The 15,322-nt window shown below is 36.5% G+C and overlaps 1 protein-coding gene across 2 annotated transcripts; it reads right to left on the bottom strand.

Moving 5' to 3' along the window:
- On the bottom strand, positions 1-15,322 carry LOC125661156 (ras-related protein Rab-8A-like). Of its 2 annotated transcripts, XM_048893037.2 has the most exons (8): positions 15,196-15,322; positions 14,666-14,922; positions 12,339-12,399; positions 8,132-8,192; positions 6,444-6,521; positions 3,249-3,338; positions 2,774-2,890; positions 1-1,159 (listed from the first exon to the last, which is right to left on the bottom strand). In XM_048893037.2, exons 2-8 carry the CDS (start codon positions 14,781-14,783, stop codon positions 1,067-1,069), a joined length of 618 nt encoding a protein of 205 aa, XP_048748994.1. In that variant the 5' UTR covers positions 14,784-14,922; positions 15,196-15,322; the 3' UTR covers positions 1-1,066. The 2 variants fall into 2 exon arrangements, with proteins under 2 accessions (XP_048748994.1, XP_056003005.1); XM_056147030.1 differs by lacking the exons at positions 14,666-14,922; positions 15,196-15,322 and adding an exon at positions 14,099-14,317.

Raw genomic sequence — 15,322 nt, forward strand, 5'->3', positions numbered from 1 at the left:
TTTTCTTTAAATATTTATTTTGATGTATTCATTTTTACGTAAAAAAGCAACATGATGTTCATCCATCTTTACAGAGCATTTCAATAGAGGAACAAGTCAAACAAGATTATGATCGTTCATGTTTCTATAGAGAAACGACCTCCAGATGCAGTCATTTATTACCTCAATGTCTTACAGGATCCCCAACAGTCCTCATTATGTACAGGTGTAATGAGAAGTACACAGAAAAGGTCTACATCATAAAGGCCACAAAATGTATGACATCACGGTGCCTGATGAGCAATCAGATCATGACCTGTCCATGGCAGAATCACTATCACGTGACCTGAAGACGTTAACCAATCAAATCACAAAAATTCATCTACAATTTCGCATGAACGTCATGACAGTTACATCATGAACAGAATAATAACTATCACATCCATTTATACTTCTTTTTAAAAAGTAAGTTCCTGTGCCATTATTGAGAAGAAATAAGTATAATAATGACATGTACATTATTTGTACAGTTCAAAAATTCAAGTACATTGTGAAGGGAAAAAAACGATCTTTTTTCTGACAATGGGAAAAAAATTCCAAAAAAAAGGTACAAAATATTTGTTAATGATAACGAAAAAAATTAACTTACTGAGTTTAATAATTTTAACTTCCATTTTGCATATACATGAAGACATGTGATATACAAACGTACCTGTTTTATAAACTTGAATATACAGCAGACCTGTCATAGTCAGACATTCTACAGAGTCAGCATCAACACAGTGCATCATGCACTGGGTATGTCACGACGACGTACACTTGACATAATTAAGAATACAAATATAAACAGGGGTGTTAACCAAAATCTTTTCCTGATGAACAAGCAAAAATATACAGCAATCTGGTAGATGATGTAAAATCACACAGTCATGTTGTCCTGGATTATGCTAGACACTGTCCCCTTCATATGACTGGGTTCAATATCACATGTTCATAATTGACCAACCGTTTTCTCCGTCTCAATTGTCTCATTAACAGTCGATTAAATGTCAGTTTTTACTTAACACTATCACACTAACCAGTGACATCACAATATTGTACACCTCCACCCTGACTTCTTGGCCTGTGTTTTTCCTGGTGTTATTCCAGCTGCATTTTTTGCTTGTGCATTTGAGGATTCCTGTAAAACAAATATCAATAATATGAGAGAAATTGTGGATGAAATCCACAAAATATCATATGGGCAAAAAGTTTTGTTATAAATTACCAAAACAATCAGATCCACATTTTCTTTAATTTCTATTTATAGTGAATTGCATTCCATAAATACAAGTCCATGCATGTTGTCCATCAAATGATGCTTGATTTGGAATTTACAAGAAGAATCTTGCATATTTAAGTGATATATTGTACTATATTTATTCTTGAGTGTCAAAATGAAAAAAAAAAATCATGCATCACAAAGTAAAACTTCAAAAAACTTTGAGAGAAATTTCCCACAGACCCTGAATATACAACTACACTAACCGCCAGCTTCTTACATCTCTCACTTGAAATGAAATGCTTCTCACATGAAATGAAACTCTTCTTATATGAAATAAAACACTTCTCACATGAAATGAAACTCTTCTCACATGAAATGAAACTTTTCTCACATGAATTGAAACTCTCCTCACAAGAAATGAATCTCTCCTCACATGAAATGAAACTCTTCTCACATGAAATGAAACTTTTCTCACATGAAATGAAACTCTTCTCACATGAAATAAAACACTTCTCACATGAAATGAAATGCCTCTCACATGAAATAGAACACCTCTCACAAAAAAAAACAACACTTTTCTCAAGATATGACATTTCTTATATGGAATGAAACATTGCTTGAACAAAATGGAAAGCTTTCTACATGAAAAGATACAATTTCTACATAATTCTCACACCGTTTACACAAATTATTCACACACTTTGGCCTTCTTATAGTCAGAATACTATGCGGCTTCTTCAAGTTTTCAATACGATGCACTCATTACACCATTCTTGTTTGTAAGTCGTACAGTATGCTTTACACACAATAATTACACACTTCTACATCGAATGATCCAGTAATTACACAAAATAAAATGTTTTTTTTACATGATTCTCACATGCTTTATACACAAAACCATGCGTTTCTTCCACAAATACTCATTTCATTCTTCTCACATGCTAATCTGTACATAAAATGATGGGCTTCTTTCACAAAACAAAACGCTTTTAAAACAATATAGAACTTGCATGCTTTTTAGGTGTAGTAGCACGCTTCAGAGTCTGTATATATTCCTATGTAAATGCTTTGAGCCTCTATTGAGGCTGTGTAGTGTATAAACTATAATTATGATGAATGAATATTAATTTGACAAGTTGCTCTTACTTAAGTGATTACTGAAGAAATGTCTTGCATATTTCTACTTCTGAGTTTGAACCCATTCTGGCTTTGGACTCATTATGTGAACAAACTTCAATATTCATTATGTAAGTATGCTTTCATACAAATCTACATGTAGGATTTTCTGCATGACGGAAATAATCAAGTCTGGAAAACTAATAGGACAGACTTGACAGACAGACAGACAGATAAATGGAGAAGAAACTTTATAGTCCCCATTTGGTTTTACAAACTGCAGGTAAGGGACTAATAAACATATGCTACCAACTGATATCTGTGGGGAAAATACACACATTCTTCTAATCATATACCTGTGGGATGATGAACACGCATTCTACTAGTATATCCATATTGTATGATACTACCCACCAATTTTCGGTCCATCTTTGCCTTGATGTCCCTAGCCAGCGTGAAGAAAGCCTCCTCTACGTTAATGCTGGCCTTGGCACTCGTCTCCATAAACTTGATTCCATGTTCTATTGCCAGCTAACATGTACAAAAAACACATTCTTGTCAAATCGTACATGTAATTTTCTGTATGGTAAATAAGTTGTTTACAAGACTATCTTTTAGTATAACCATCAAAGTATCAGGAATGAACCTGACAACAAGGACAAATTCTCCAAAATCTTTTAATGTGGATTAATTTACTAACTTTCTTTAAACATGAATATTTATGCTGAAATGAACCTTGTGTATTCCATAGTTACTGCCTACCCCCCTCTTCTTCTGAACACTCTGATTCTGCGAGTGTGGTACTTACTGATTCTGGGAGTATCGTATTTACTGCCCCCCCCCCCCCCCCCCCCCCCCCCCCCCCCGATTCTGTGAGTATGGTACTTACCGCCTCCCCCTTCTCCTTGGAGACCACCCTTTTATCATTCATGTCACATTTGTTACCTAGGATCATCTTGTCAACATCTTGTGAGGCATGCTGTAAAACAGAATATAACACCAAAATTGAACAAATTCTAAAATGGCCCATGCACTATAGTTTGATTTTCTATCATCTGTGTCAAGCTAGTTAAGTACAACAATGGTTCTAGCACTGTAATATGGACATTGTGGTTCTTGAAAAGATTGCAGAATTTTCCAAATTACATAAATATGTTGAACAATACAGTCCTACCATGGCCTCATCCAGAATCATAGTGATATGATGTGAACAAGTTTGAATCTACACTACATGAGGAGGTTTAAATATTCAGAATTTGACAAACTGCATCCTTGTGGTATGTTCTTGATTTCTTTCACGAGGTTTTCCTTTATATTCAGGGGTTTTCTTTCATGAGGTTTTTCTTTATATTCAGGGGATTTCTTTCATGAGGTTTTCCTTTATATTCAGGGGTTTTCCTACCATTTTCACACTGGGTCCATGGTTCGTAGAATTGGTAAAATTGATGCGTAAAATGTTCAAATTGGGAAAATTTGAAAAGGATCCCTTTCTGCTTAATAATCAAGTGAAGAAAATAAAGCTTATCTACAACAAATTAACTTTTAAGAAATACAAGCACATGCATCAATTCTGCAAACTTGATGGTTTACAGCAGAGCTGGCAGATTTTTTTAATAGTCAGCCCTGCTGGTCCATCGGATTTTTCTTTTTCTGAGTTTCATACCCTGACCATGGTCCACTGAATTCATTGTCACTGACAGAAGAATTAACACTTTCATACCCTGACCACGGTCCACTGAATGCACTGTCACTGACAGAAGAATGAACACTTACATAACCTGACCATGGTCCACTAAACTCATTGTCACTGACAGAAGAATGAACACTTACATAACCTGACCATGGTCCACTAAACTCATTGTCACTGACAGAAGAATGAACACTTACATAACCTGACCATGGTCCACTAAACTCACTGTCACTGACAGAAGAATGAACACTTACAAAACCTGACCATGGTCCACTAAACTCATTGTCACTGACAGAAGAATTAACACTTACATAACCTGACCACGGTCCACTAAACTCATTGTCACTGACAGAAGAATGAACACTTACATAACCTGACCACGGTCCACTAAACTCACTGTCACTGAAAGAAGAATGAACACTTACATACCCTGACCATGGTCCACTAAACTCATTGTCACTGACAGAAGAATGAACACTTACATAACCTGACCACGGTCCACTAAACTCATTGTCACTGACAGAAGAATTAACACTTACATAACCTGACCACGGTCCACTGAATTCACTGTCACTGACAGAAGAATGAACACTTACATAACCTGACCACGGTCCACTAAACTCATTGTCACTGACAGAAGAATGAACACTTACATAACCTGACCACGGTCCACTGAATGCACTGTCACTGACAGAAGAATGAACACTTACATAACCTGACCATGGTCCACTAAACTCATTGTCACTGACAGAAGAATGAACACTTACATAACCTGACCATGGTCCACTAAACTCATTGTCACTGACAGAAGAATGAACACTTACATACCCTGACCACGGTCCACTGAATGCACTGTCACTGACAGAAGAATGAACACTTACATAACCTGACCACGGTCCACTGAATGCACTGTCACTGACAGAAGAATGAACACTTACATAACCTGACCACGGTCCACTGAATTCATTGTCACTGACAGAAGAATGAACACTTACATACCCTGACCATGGTCCACTGAATGCACTGTCACTGACAGAAGAATGAACACTTACATAACCTGACCACGGTCCACTGAATTCATTGTCACTGACAGAAGAATGAACACTTACATAACCTGACCATGGTCCACTGAATGCACTGTCACTGACAGAAGAATGAACACTTACATAACCTGACCACGGTCCACTAAACTCACTGTCACTGACAGAAGAATGAACACTTACATAACCTGACCACGGTCCACTGAATTCACTGTCACTGACAGAAGAATTAACACTTTCATACCCTGACCATGGTCCACTAAACTCATTGTCACTGACAGAAGAATTAACACTTACATAACCTGACCATGGTCCACTGAACTCACTGTCACTGACAGAAGAATGAACACTTACATAACCTGACCATGGTCCACTGAACTCACTGTCACTGACAGAAGAATGAACACTTACATAACCTGACCACGGTCCACTGAACTCATTGTTACTGACAGAAGAATGAACACTTACATAACCTGACCACGGTCCACTGAATGCACTGTCACTGACAGAAGAATGAACACTTACATACCCTGACCACGGTCCACTAAACTCACTGTCACTGACAGAAGAATGAACACTTACATAACCTGACCACGGTCCACTGAACTCACTGTCACTGACAGAAGAATGAACACTTACATAACCTGACCATGGTCCACTGAACTCACTGTCACTGACAGAAGAATGAACACTTACATAACCTGACCATGGTCCACTGAACTCACTGTCACTGACAGAAGAATGAACACTTACATAACCTGACCATGGTCCACTGAACTCACTGTCACTGACAGAAGAATTAACACTTACATAACCTGACCACGGTCCACTGAACTCACTGTCACTGACAGAAGAATTAACACTTACATAACCTGACCATGGTCCACTAAACTCACTGTCACTGACAGAAGAATGAACACTTACATAACCTGACCATGGTCCACTGAACTCACTGTCACTGACAGAAGAATTAACACTTACATAACCTGACCATGGTCCACTGAACTCACTGTCACTGACAGAAGAATGAACACTTACATAACCTGACCACGGTCCACTGAACTCATTGTTACTGACAGAAGAATGAACACTTACATAACCTGACCACGGTCCACTGAATGCACTGTCACTGACAGAAGAATTAACACTTACATACCCTGACCACGGTCCACTGAACTCACTGTCACTGACAGAAGAATGAACACTTACATAACCTGACCACGGTCCACTGAACTCATTGTCACTGACAGAAGAATGAACACTTACATACCCTGACCACGGTCCACTGAACTCACTGTCACTGACAGAAGAATGAACACTTACATAACCAGACCACGGTCCACTGAACACTCACCTCTTCAATATTGCGAATCCAATTACGGATGTTTTCAAATGATTTCTCGTTCGTGATGTCATAAACTAACATAATTCCCTGAAAAGAAAAACATTAACTTTATATGTTACAATTTAGCGGTCAATCTCTAGAGAAAAATTGGGAAATGAAAAACACTGGTCTTTGTGTTGGTTGTAACACGCAAACAATAAAATAAGAGATGTTGGAGGACAACATAGCTTGCCTACTCACTCTATCATCTTGGTTCAAAAAACATAGTCAAGGTTTAAGTTCTGGAAAAGTAGGTCAAAGTCCAAGATAAAGGTCAAAAGTCTTGGTACCAATTAAAAGGCCTTGTCATAATTAAGGCATTTAATGTGAAATATTACAGTTCTCTCCCCTTGCTTCAAAACATAAACCAGGAAGCCAAGATTATAGTTTTTGAAAAGTCAGTCCAAGTCCAAAGCAGAGGTCCCTAGGTCACAAGCCTTGATACCAAATGAAAGATCGGGTGATGAGACATTTACATGTGAAATATCAAAGTCCTATCCACTTTGGGTGAAACGATACAGCCAAGTTTTTCCTTACAGTGCGAGATTGACACAGGGGTCATGATAATAGCTCTTTGGAAATCCATCTAGCAAGCTAAAATATATACATTAATTAGATTAATTAGCTAATCTACCTGTAGATTACTTTTTGAGTATTGAAACTTAATTTTGATATACAATGAAAACTTAAATTCATTAAAGAATTCAAACTTCTTTAAAACAAAATAGATAACACTTCTAAATGAAAACATGAAATTGGGAATAAATGAGGTGTGAATTGACTGGCATCTGAACACGGTTAATAAATGAGGTGTCTGAACACGGTTAATAAATGAGGTCTGAATTGACTGGCATCTGAACACGGTTAATAAATGAGGTCTGAATTGACTGGCATCTGAACACAGTTAATAAATGAGGCCTGAATTGACTGGTATCTGAACATGGTTAATAAATGAGGTGTGAATTAACTGGCATCTGAACACGGTTAATAAATGAGGTTTGAATTGACTGGCATCTGAACACAGTTAATAAATGAGGCCTGAATTGACTGGTATCTGAACATGGTTAATAAATGAGGTGTGAATTGACTGGCATCTGAACATGGTTAATAAATGAGGTCTGAATTGACTGGCATCTGAACACAGTTAATAAATGAGGCCTGAATTGACTGGTATCTGAACATGGTTAATAAATGAGGTGTGAATTGACTGGCATCTGAACATGGTTAATAAATGAGGTCTGAATTGACTGGCATCTGAACAAAGTTAATAAATGAGGCCTGAATTGACTGGTATCTGAACATGGTTAATAATCAGGCATAATTCATTGAATTTTCAGTTTGAATGGGCGGGCTATAATAAATCTCTGGACGTAAGTCTTGATATAAGAGTACAATAGTAAGGACATGTTAGTAATTTTTTGTATGAACATTTTGAGGTGGCAATTGAATAACATAGAGACATAATAACACCTGAATACTGTGCAGAAAAAAGTTTTGTGTTGTACAAAGATTGAAATTCATCTACAAAAATCACTTGAATAGTTGATACAACAGTTCTAAAAATGCTTGCAATTTAGAGGAAGATAAATACAAATGATACTTAATGAACTGATGAATAGACTGTACATCTATTAACATTGTGTATAAATGGTCCTTACCATAGCCCCTCTGTAGTATGCTGTTGTAATGGTTCGGAACCTCTCCTGTCCGGCAGTGTCCCTACAGAAAACAAGAGAAGCATGCACTAACACACCCAGTCATTCTTCTCCTATAGAAATTTGACATGAACATTAATAGTGACCCAAAAATAAATCAAACCTTGCCATTAGTATCTGAGAAGACAATTTTGAAATAATTGTCTTACTTATTTCTATGACCATCTCTGAACCCCTTCTGTGGTCCATTCCCTGACCCCTAGGAGCCATAGCATGAACAAACTGCAATTCATACTACATGAAGATCATTGCATGATAATTTGACAAACTGTACCCTTCAAAACTCCATTCTGTGTTCAGGGATCATGCTTTGAACAAACTTAAATTTCTATTCTACAAGGAAGCTTATAAGCAAGTTTTGAGCCAATGATTTAGTGGTTCTTTTAAAAAAGGAAGACTTTTAAAAGACCCCACTTTAATTTTAGAATTGTGTAATTATCTCCTCTTGGAAGGGGCCATGTTTATTCATTTTAGCAAACTAGAATCCCCCTAATTTACTCAAGGATGCTGTCACTGTGTGGCAAAGGATTCGACCCACAAAAAAAAATTAAACCACCAGATATGGCCTAGTCTTAAAAATGATTGATTTTGATATGAAATATTACCCAGGATTTGTGCTATTTGTAATTGTTTTTCTTTTCTTTATATATTTCATAGTATTCAAATACCATGTCTTCAAAATTGGGGTATTTTATAGTCACTTTCTTCAATGTAACGTCATGCAAATTAAGTTATGTATGTGCTGATCTCGTCATTATATCAGTATATATGTAATATATACAGCGCTTATGTATGTGCTGATCTCGTCATTATATCAGTATATATGTAATATATACAGCACTTATGTATGTGCTGATCTCGTCATTATATCAGTATATATGTAATATATACAGCACTTATGTATGTGATGATCTCGTCATTATATCAGTATATATGTAATATATACAGTGCCTTTTGGTCCACTGGTTCTTGAGATGTAAAAAATGTGAAAAGTTTACAGACAGTAGACAGATCAATACCAAACATTTTTTAAAAAATTTCCCAACAAACATTCTGTATATATCTTATAGTATATCGTGGTATATCTTTAAAATGTGATATAGAATTACAGAAGTGTAATGCAAAACAAATTTTGATCAGAAACATTCTGGTGAGCTAGAAATGAATTGCTTCTTGTGTACAAAGTACGTGTGAAAGTGGCTTCCTCTCTACAAAGTTGTTTATGTGTGAAGCGACTTCTTTCCTTATCATTTGAATGTGCTTACTCAGTTTGCTGCTTTCACTTCCAAGAGTCAAGATCTTAACAATACATGTATAATGCATTTTCTCTACATAGATCATAGGAAATATCCTTAGCTAGGGTCATGATTTTCAAACTTTTTGCATCTACGCCTCATTGCAAACACTACCTATCAAAACACAATTTGTTCCCTAATGATCAAAGTGTGATGACTATAAACCTCTGCCTTTGAAAACATGAAAAATGTTAACAGACAGTAGATTTAAGCAACTCTACTAAGAAATAAATATAATCACTTGTGCTAACTGTGATGTAAAACTGTCATTTTCAAACTTGGTAAGATTCAAAATTCAGTTGACATAATCCTAAATGTTTTCTATCCATTTTACAACAATTATAAATGCCCACCATTTTATGACATCTGATATATTTCCTGTACTCAGGGTGAGCAGGTAATGCTACATTGACCTTTGTTAAATGAGTATATACCCAAAGCTAAACGGACTGCTTTCTTCTAACTTAACTGCAAAGACGTAAATTTGAAAACAAGTTGAAATGTAAATATCACATCTAGTAATGTGAAATTGGAAAAATTTTCAAAACTGATTATCATGAATAATCAAACAGTGATTATTGAAGCAATCAATCGACTTCACCAATATTAATATATTGATTATTTAAAATCAATAAAGCATTCTTATTTTTACGAAACAATAGGACTGAAATGATCACCGAAATATCGATACTGTTCAATATAAATGCTCGATTCATTGCCTCAATTTTTGGTTCAATAAAGTATGTTGGGCTTGACCAGTATTTATTATTCTTACATGTATGAGGACAAAATGGCGTCTGATAATGGTCAGACTGCTGTTAGCTTCACCGCCATAGTGGTCTACAGATCAAGCGTTCGCCCCACATGCGGAAGGTCGGGGTTCGAATCCCGGCTGCGACAGACTTTTAAAAGTCATTAAAACAGGTGATGACAGTTCCAGCACCAAGCGCTCGGAATTAGGTGTGAATGTCACGGGTCCTTGGAGATGACCTTAAAAACGGATGTCCTGTGTCACAGTAGGTGTGGCACGGTAAAGAGAACCCTCACTGCTAAATGGCCCTTAAGCACCAAACACAGGCCTAAATTTGAAGCCCTTCACCGGTCTTGGTGACATCTCAGTATGAGTGAAAAATTCTAGAGAGGGATGTTAAACAAGATACAATCTATCAATCCATCGAGTCCGACAAAACCAATAATGAACTTCATCAGTTAAAGATGATCTGACCCCATGTTTTATTTGAAATAATCATTCTTCTAAGTTCTATGTTGTGAATTCATTATTGAATATATTTGTTGAGCTGTCCATTGGGTTTGATAAGATGACCCTTCCTAAATGGATAAGCTAACATTTCCCAATTACTAGAAATTCCCAATTTTTCAGACAATAAAAGTGAAATACATTTCTCACATGATCAACTATTGTCAAAATATAGAGGAAAAACTTTATATCTGGGTGACTGTATGTCAATAAAAAATCCAATGGAAAGGTCTTACTACAAGAAATACTCATACCAAATATGAAAAGTCTACCCCTTATGGTGTAAAAGATATGACCAAGGTCAACATTTTTGAAAATTTCCAAAAACTAGGTCAAACATTCAAGGTAATAAGGTCAAAAAATCTGATATCGTTGGAAAGGTTTTCTCACAAGAATTGCACATGCTGAATACAAAAGCAGTACCTTTTTGATTTGAAAGATATGGTTTATATTTGAATTTTCTATAAGTAAGTCAATGTTAGGGTCACCAGATCAAAGATTTTGGTGTTACTAATGGAAAGGTATTGCCACATGGACTACACATACTAATATGAAAGCTTTACCTCTTATGGTGTAAAAGATATGGCCAAGGTTAAAGGTTTTTGCCACAGACACACAGACAGACCAAAAACTACATGCCCTCAAATCTTCGATTCTGGGGGCATAAAAAAACCCACGACAGATTGCAATAAGTCACCAGTGTATACTCAGGTTAAGTCATTCGAGTATACTTGTGTTACAGTCAGCTGAGTATACTTGTGTTAGTCATCTGAGTGTACTCGTGTTACAGTCATCTGAGTGTACTCATTACAGTCATCTGAGTGTACTCATTAGTCATCTGAGTGTACTCATGCTACAGTCATCTGAGTGTACTCGTGTTATGGTCATCTGAGTGTACTCATTACAGTCATCTGAGTGTACTCATGTTACAGTCATTTTAGTATACTCGTGATACAGTCTCTGAGCGTACTCGTGTTATGGTCATCTGAGTGTACTCGTGTTACAGTCATCTGAGTGTACTCATTTAGTTACAGTCATCTGAGTGTACTCGTGTTACAGTTTCTGAGTGTACTCATGTAGTTACAGTCATCTGAGTGTACTCGTGTTACAGTCATCTGAGTGTGCTCTTGTAGTTACAGTCATCTGAGTGTACTCGTGTTATGGTCATCTGAGTGTACTCATTACAGTCATCTGAGTGTACTCATGTTACAGTCATTTTAGTATACTCGTGATACAGTCTCTGAGCGTACTCGTGTTACAGTCATCTGAGTGTACTCATTTAATTACAGTCATCTGAGTTTACTCATGTTAGTCATCTGAGTGTACTCATGTTACAGTCATCTGAGTGTACTCATGTTACAGTTTCTGAGTGTACTCATGTTACAGTCATCTGAGTGTACTCATGTAGTTACAGTCATCTGAGTGTATTAAATAAGAGAGCATTAATGACAGACTCGGGAATTCGAGTCTACTCAGGTTTCAGCCACTGATTGTACTCGTGTTGCAGTCATCCGAGTATACTCAGGTTACGGTCATCCGAGTGTTTTAAACAGGAGAGCATTAATGACAGACTCAGGAATGTAATAATGTTACTCACCATATCTGTAACTTGATTTTTTTACCATCTAATTCTATTGTCCTAATTTTAAAATCAATACCTGCAAAGATAAAAGATAAAATAAAACAAGAGCTCCACAAGACGGAACATAACCCCTTACAATAAGTGTCTAAAAGTTTTCCTATGAAGTCCCAAACTCAGTAGGGTGCTTTCCCTCCTGATAACAAAGCTACCTGTGAAGTATCAAATCAATTCAGCAACAAATGTGGCCTGTATAAGAGTGCCTACCAGCTTTTTCTATGAAGTTCCATATTGTCCTTGAACTTAAACCTTTCAGAACCAAAATCAGTAGGGTTCTTTCTTTCTTGATAAAAAAACTACATGTGAAGTATAAAATCAATGAAGGAAAAATGTGGCCTGTAGAGTGTCTACAAGCTCAGTGTTAAACATGCACCCACACACATACTCACGTGCACATACTCACGTACACACACTCACATACAACTCACGTACACACAGTCTTCACGAAAACTCAGTGGTCCGAAGACCGAGGCCAGTGAATTTTACGGTCGGGTCTGACAGTGAAAATTAAAAATCAGAAAGTCCGACGGGCTTGTAGATTTTTTGTAAGTCATATTAGATATAATGTTGGATTTAAATATTCTAAACGTCTTCTTTGCTTAAATTTACCATCAAAATAAAAATAAATAAAAAATAGCACATAAAGTAACCATAGTTTCAGTAAATTAATAAATTGTACAATTTTACAATGCATTCCATAATGTGATAAACATATGAAAATTTAGGGGGCCAGTAAATTTCACTGTGGGCCAGTAATTCAGACAGTTCACTGGTCCGACTGGCCAGCAAGTTTTAAATGTTTTCGTGAAGATTGTACACATACTCATACACATACTCACATACACAAACAAGGCAGTTACTAACTTACTATATATCACCACTTGTGATGAACTGTGAAGGTGAAGGATAGTTAATCAGAAATGATGAAATAAATGTTTGAATGGAAGACTTCAATGTCTATCAACTTTTAATGAGATCTACAGACCTGGTCAGGAATTGGTTGGCCAAGGTGAAAGGCCAAGATGATTAGATTGAAATTTTTACATCTTTACAACTTCAGAAAATTACCTTAGACAGTGCTAAAACTCCTAATTATTCAACAATGTAAATGATTCAACATCTAAATATCACATATATTTCAACATACAGAAGCAGGATGCTGACCCCCATACATTGACTGGTCCCATGAAAACATTAACAAGTATCACAATACATAAAACTGGCCCAAAATTCACTGACAGCTAGGTCTCATCTTCTGGACTAGCGGTTAGGGTGAAGACGGATGAGTTTTGTCAGCAACCAGCTGTGTTAGAACAATATTGACAGATCACAATCAGCATTAATATTTCTTAACTTTACTTCCTTCTGTTGACCCACAATGCACTCAACTCTGGGATGCATATAGGTCTGGGATTTAATAGTGAACCACAGTGGCTTAGATATTACTTAGGGTCAACTTTGCATTTTATTCCATAACATCAATATAAACATACACTATAGGTCTACCCTAAAAGATTAATCAGATCGTTTCTGTCTTTCTCTTTTTTCTTTCTCTTTCGCATCGTGAGTATACACGGAAGGACAACAGGACTGTATAAAGTGTTTTCAAGAACAAGTGGTCAAATTTCAACTTGGGACGTGGACAAGTGATAGTGAACCTCCACTTAGCCTAGTTATAAAAAGCACCCCCCTTAAACTTAGAGTTTGTATTTGTTTACCTATTGTTGAAATAAACGTTGAATTAAAAGCATCCTCAGAGAACCTAAACAGCACACAGGTTTTTCCGACACCACTGTCCCCTATCAATAAGAGCTTAAACAGGTAATCATATGTTTTTGCCATCTCTGAAAATTCACAACGGAACCACCCTCGATAACATTATTTCTGTTGACGTCACAAACAGGTACTTCCGTATTTATTGGTTACCCTTTTGATTTATCATAGGATGACATAGAAAACGTCGGAGGAGTTCCGTTTCTAGGTCACGAGCACCTGAGTCATTGTCGAGATCGAAATCGAAAGTAAGCAGAATGAACTCCGATGAAATATTTTTATAAATAGTAACTTTATCATAGCATGTGTGTACACTTGAAATTTTCCTTTACCGTGGTAGTAATTATGTTCACCACATTCGATGCACACAGACCCCACCTATTGTTCATGCCCTCGCAGACCGCTCTAGAATATGATCATGATCGATGAATTTGCACACACACACACACACACACGCGAGGGCGCGCACTGTTTAGTACTGTACTGATAACGAATATATATACAGTATTTACCTATGGTGGCGATAAAATTGGGATCGAAGGTTTCCTTGGTGAATCTGACTAGAACAGACGTTTTCCCGACTGCTGTATCGCCGATCAGTAACACCTTCACTCGAGCTGCGCGGCTCATCCCGTGGGACTAATGACATGTATCAATGTGTGACGGACACTCCGAGGTCGTATCATACTCATGTTATCACAACTTTACAGAGGTCAGATTTTCTCCAAGTAAACATACAGTTGATGTCCGATGTGATTACATCGTGAAGCTTTAATTTTGTGGGAAAGCATTGTTAATTTAAATGTACATATATGCATGTATATTCACTTCAAATAATTAAAGATACTTTTAATTCATGCGAAATAATAAGTTAATTATATATAACAGTGATATTTTATACCTTAATAAAATGAAATGAAACTAAGTAGTACTGTGCGATTTTATCATTATTCCTATTAATGCGCGCAAAAAATATTTTAGGGAGTGCAACAATTTAAAATCTTTAATATATTATATGTATCAACAATATGTTTTAACTTACCTGAGCTGAAAACACAAGTGAGCTTTCCTTGTCAAACCGTGCCTGGTTTCCGTCTTTTGTGTACTGGTCACATTTTAAAGGTTTCTGATTAATTAACAACCCAATTAACAAGCGGTTTGCGTATATG

The sequence above is a fragment of the Ostrea edulis genome, chromosome 8 (assembly GCF_947568905.1).
Source record: "Ostrea edulis chromosome 8, xbOstEdul1.1, whole genome shotgun sequence".
In the NCBI taxonomy this organism is placed as follows: domain Eukaryota; kingdom Metazoa; phylum Mollusca; class Bivalvia; order Ostreida; family Ostreidae; genus Ostrea; species Ostrea edulis.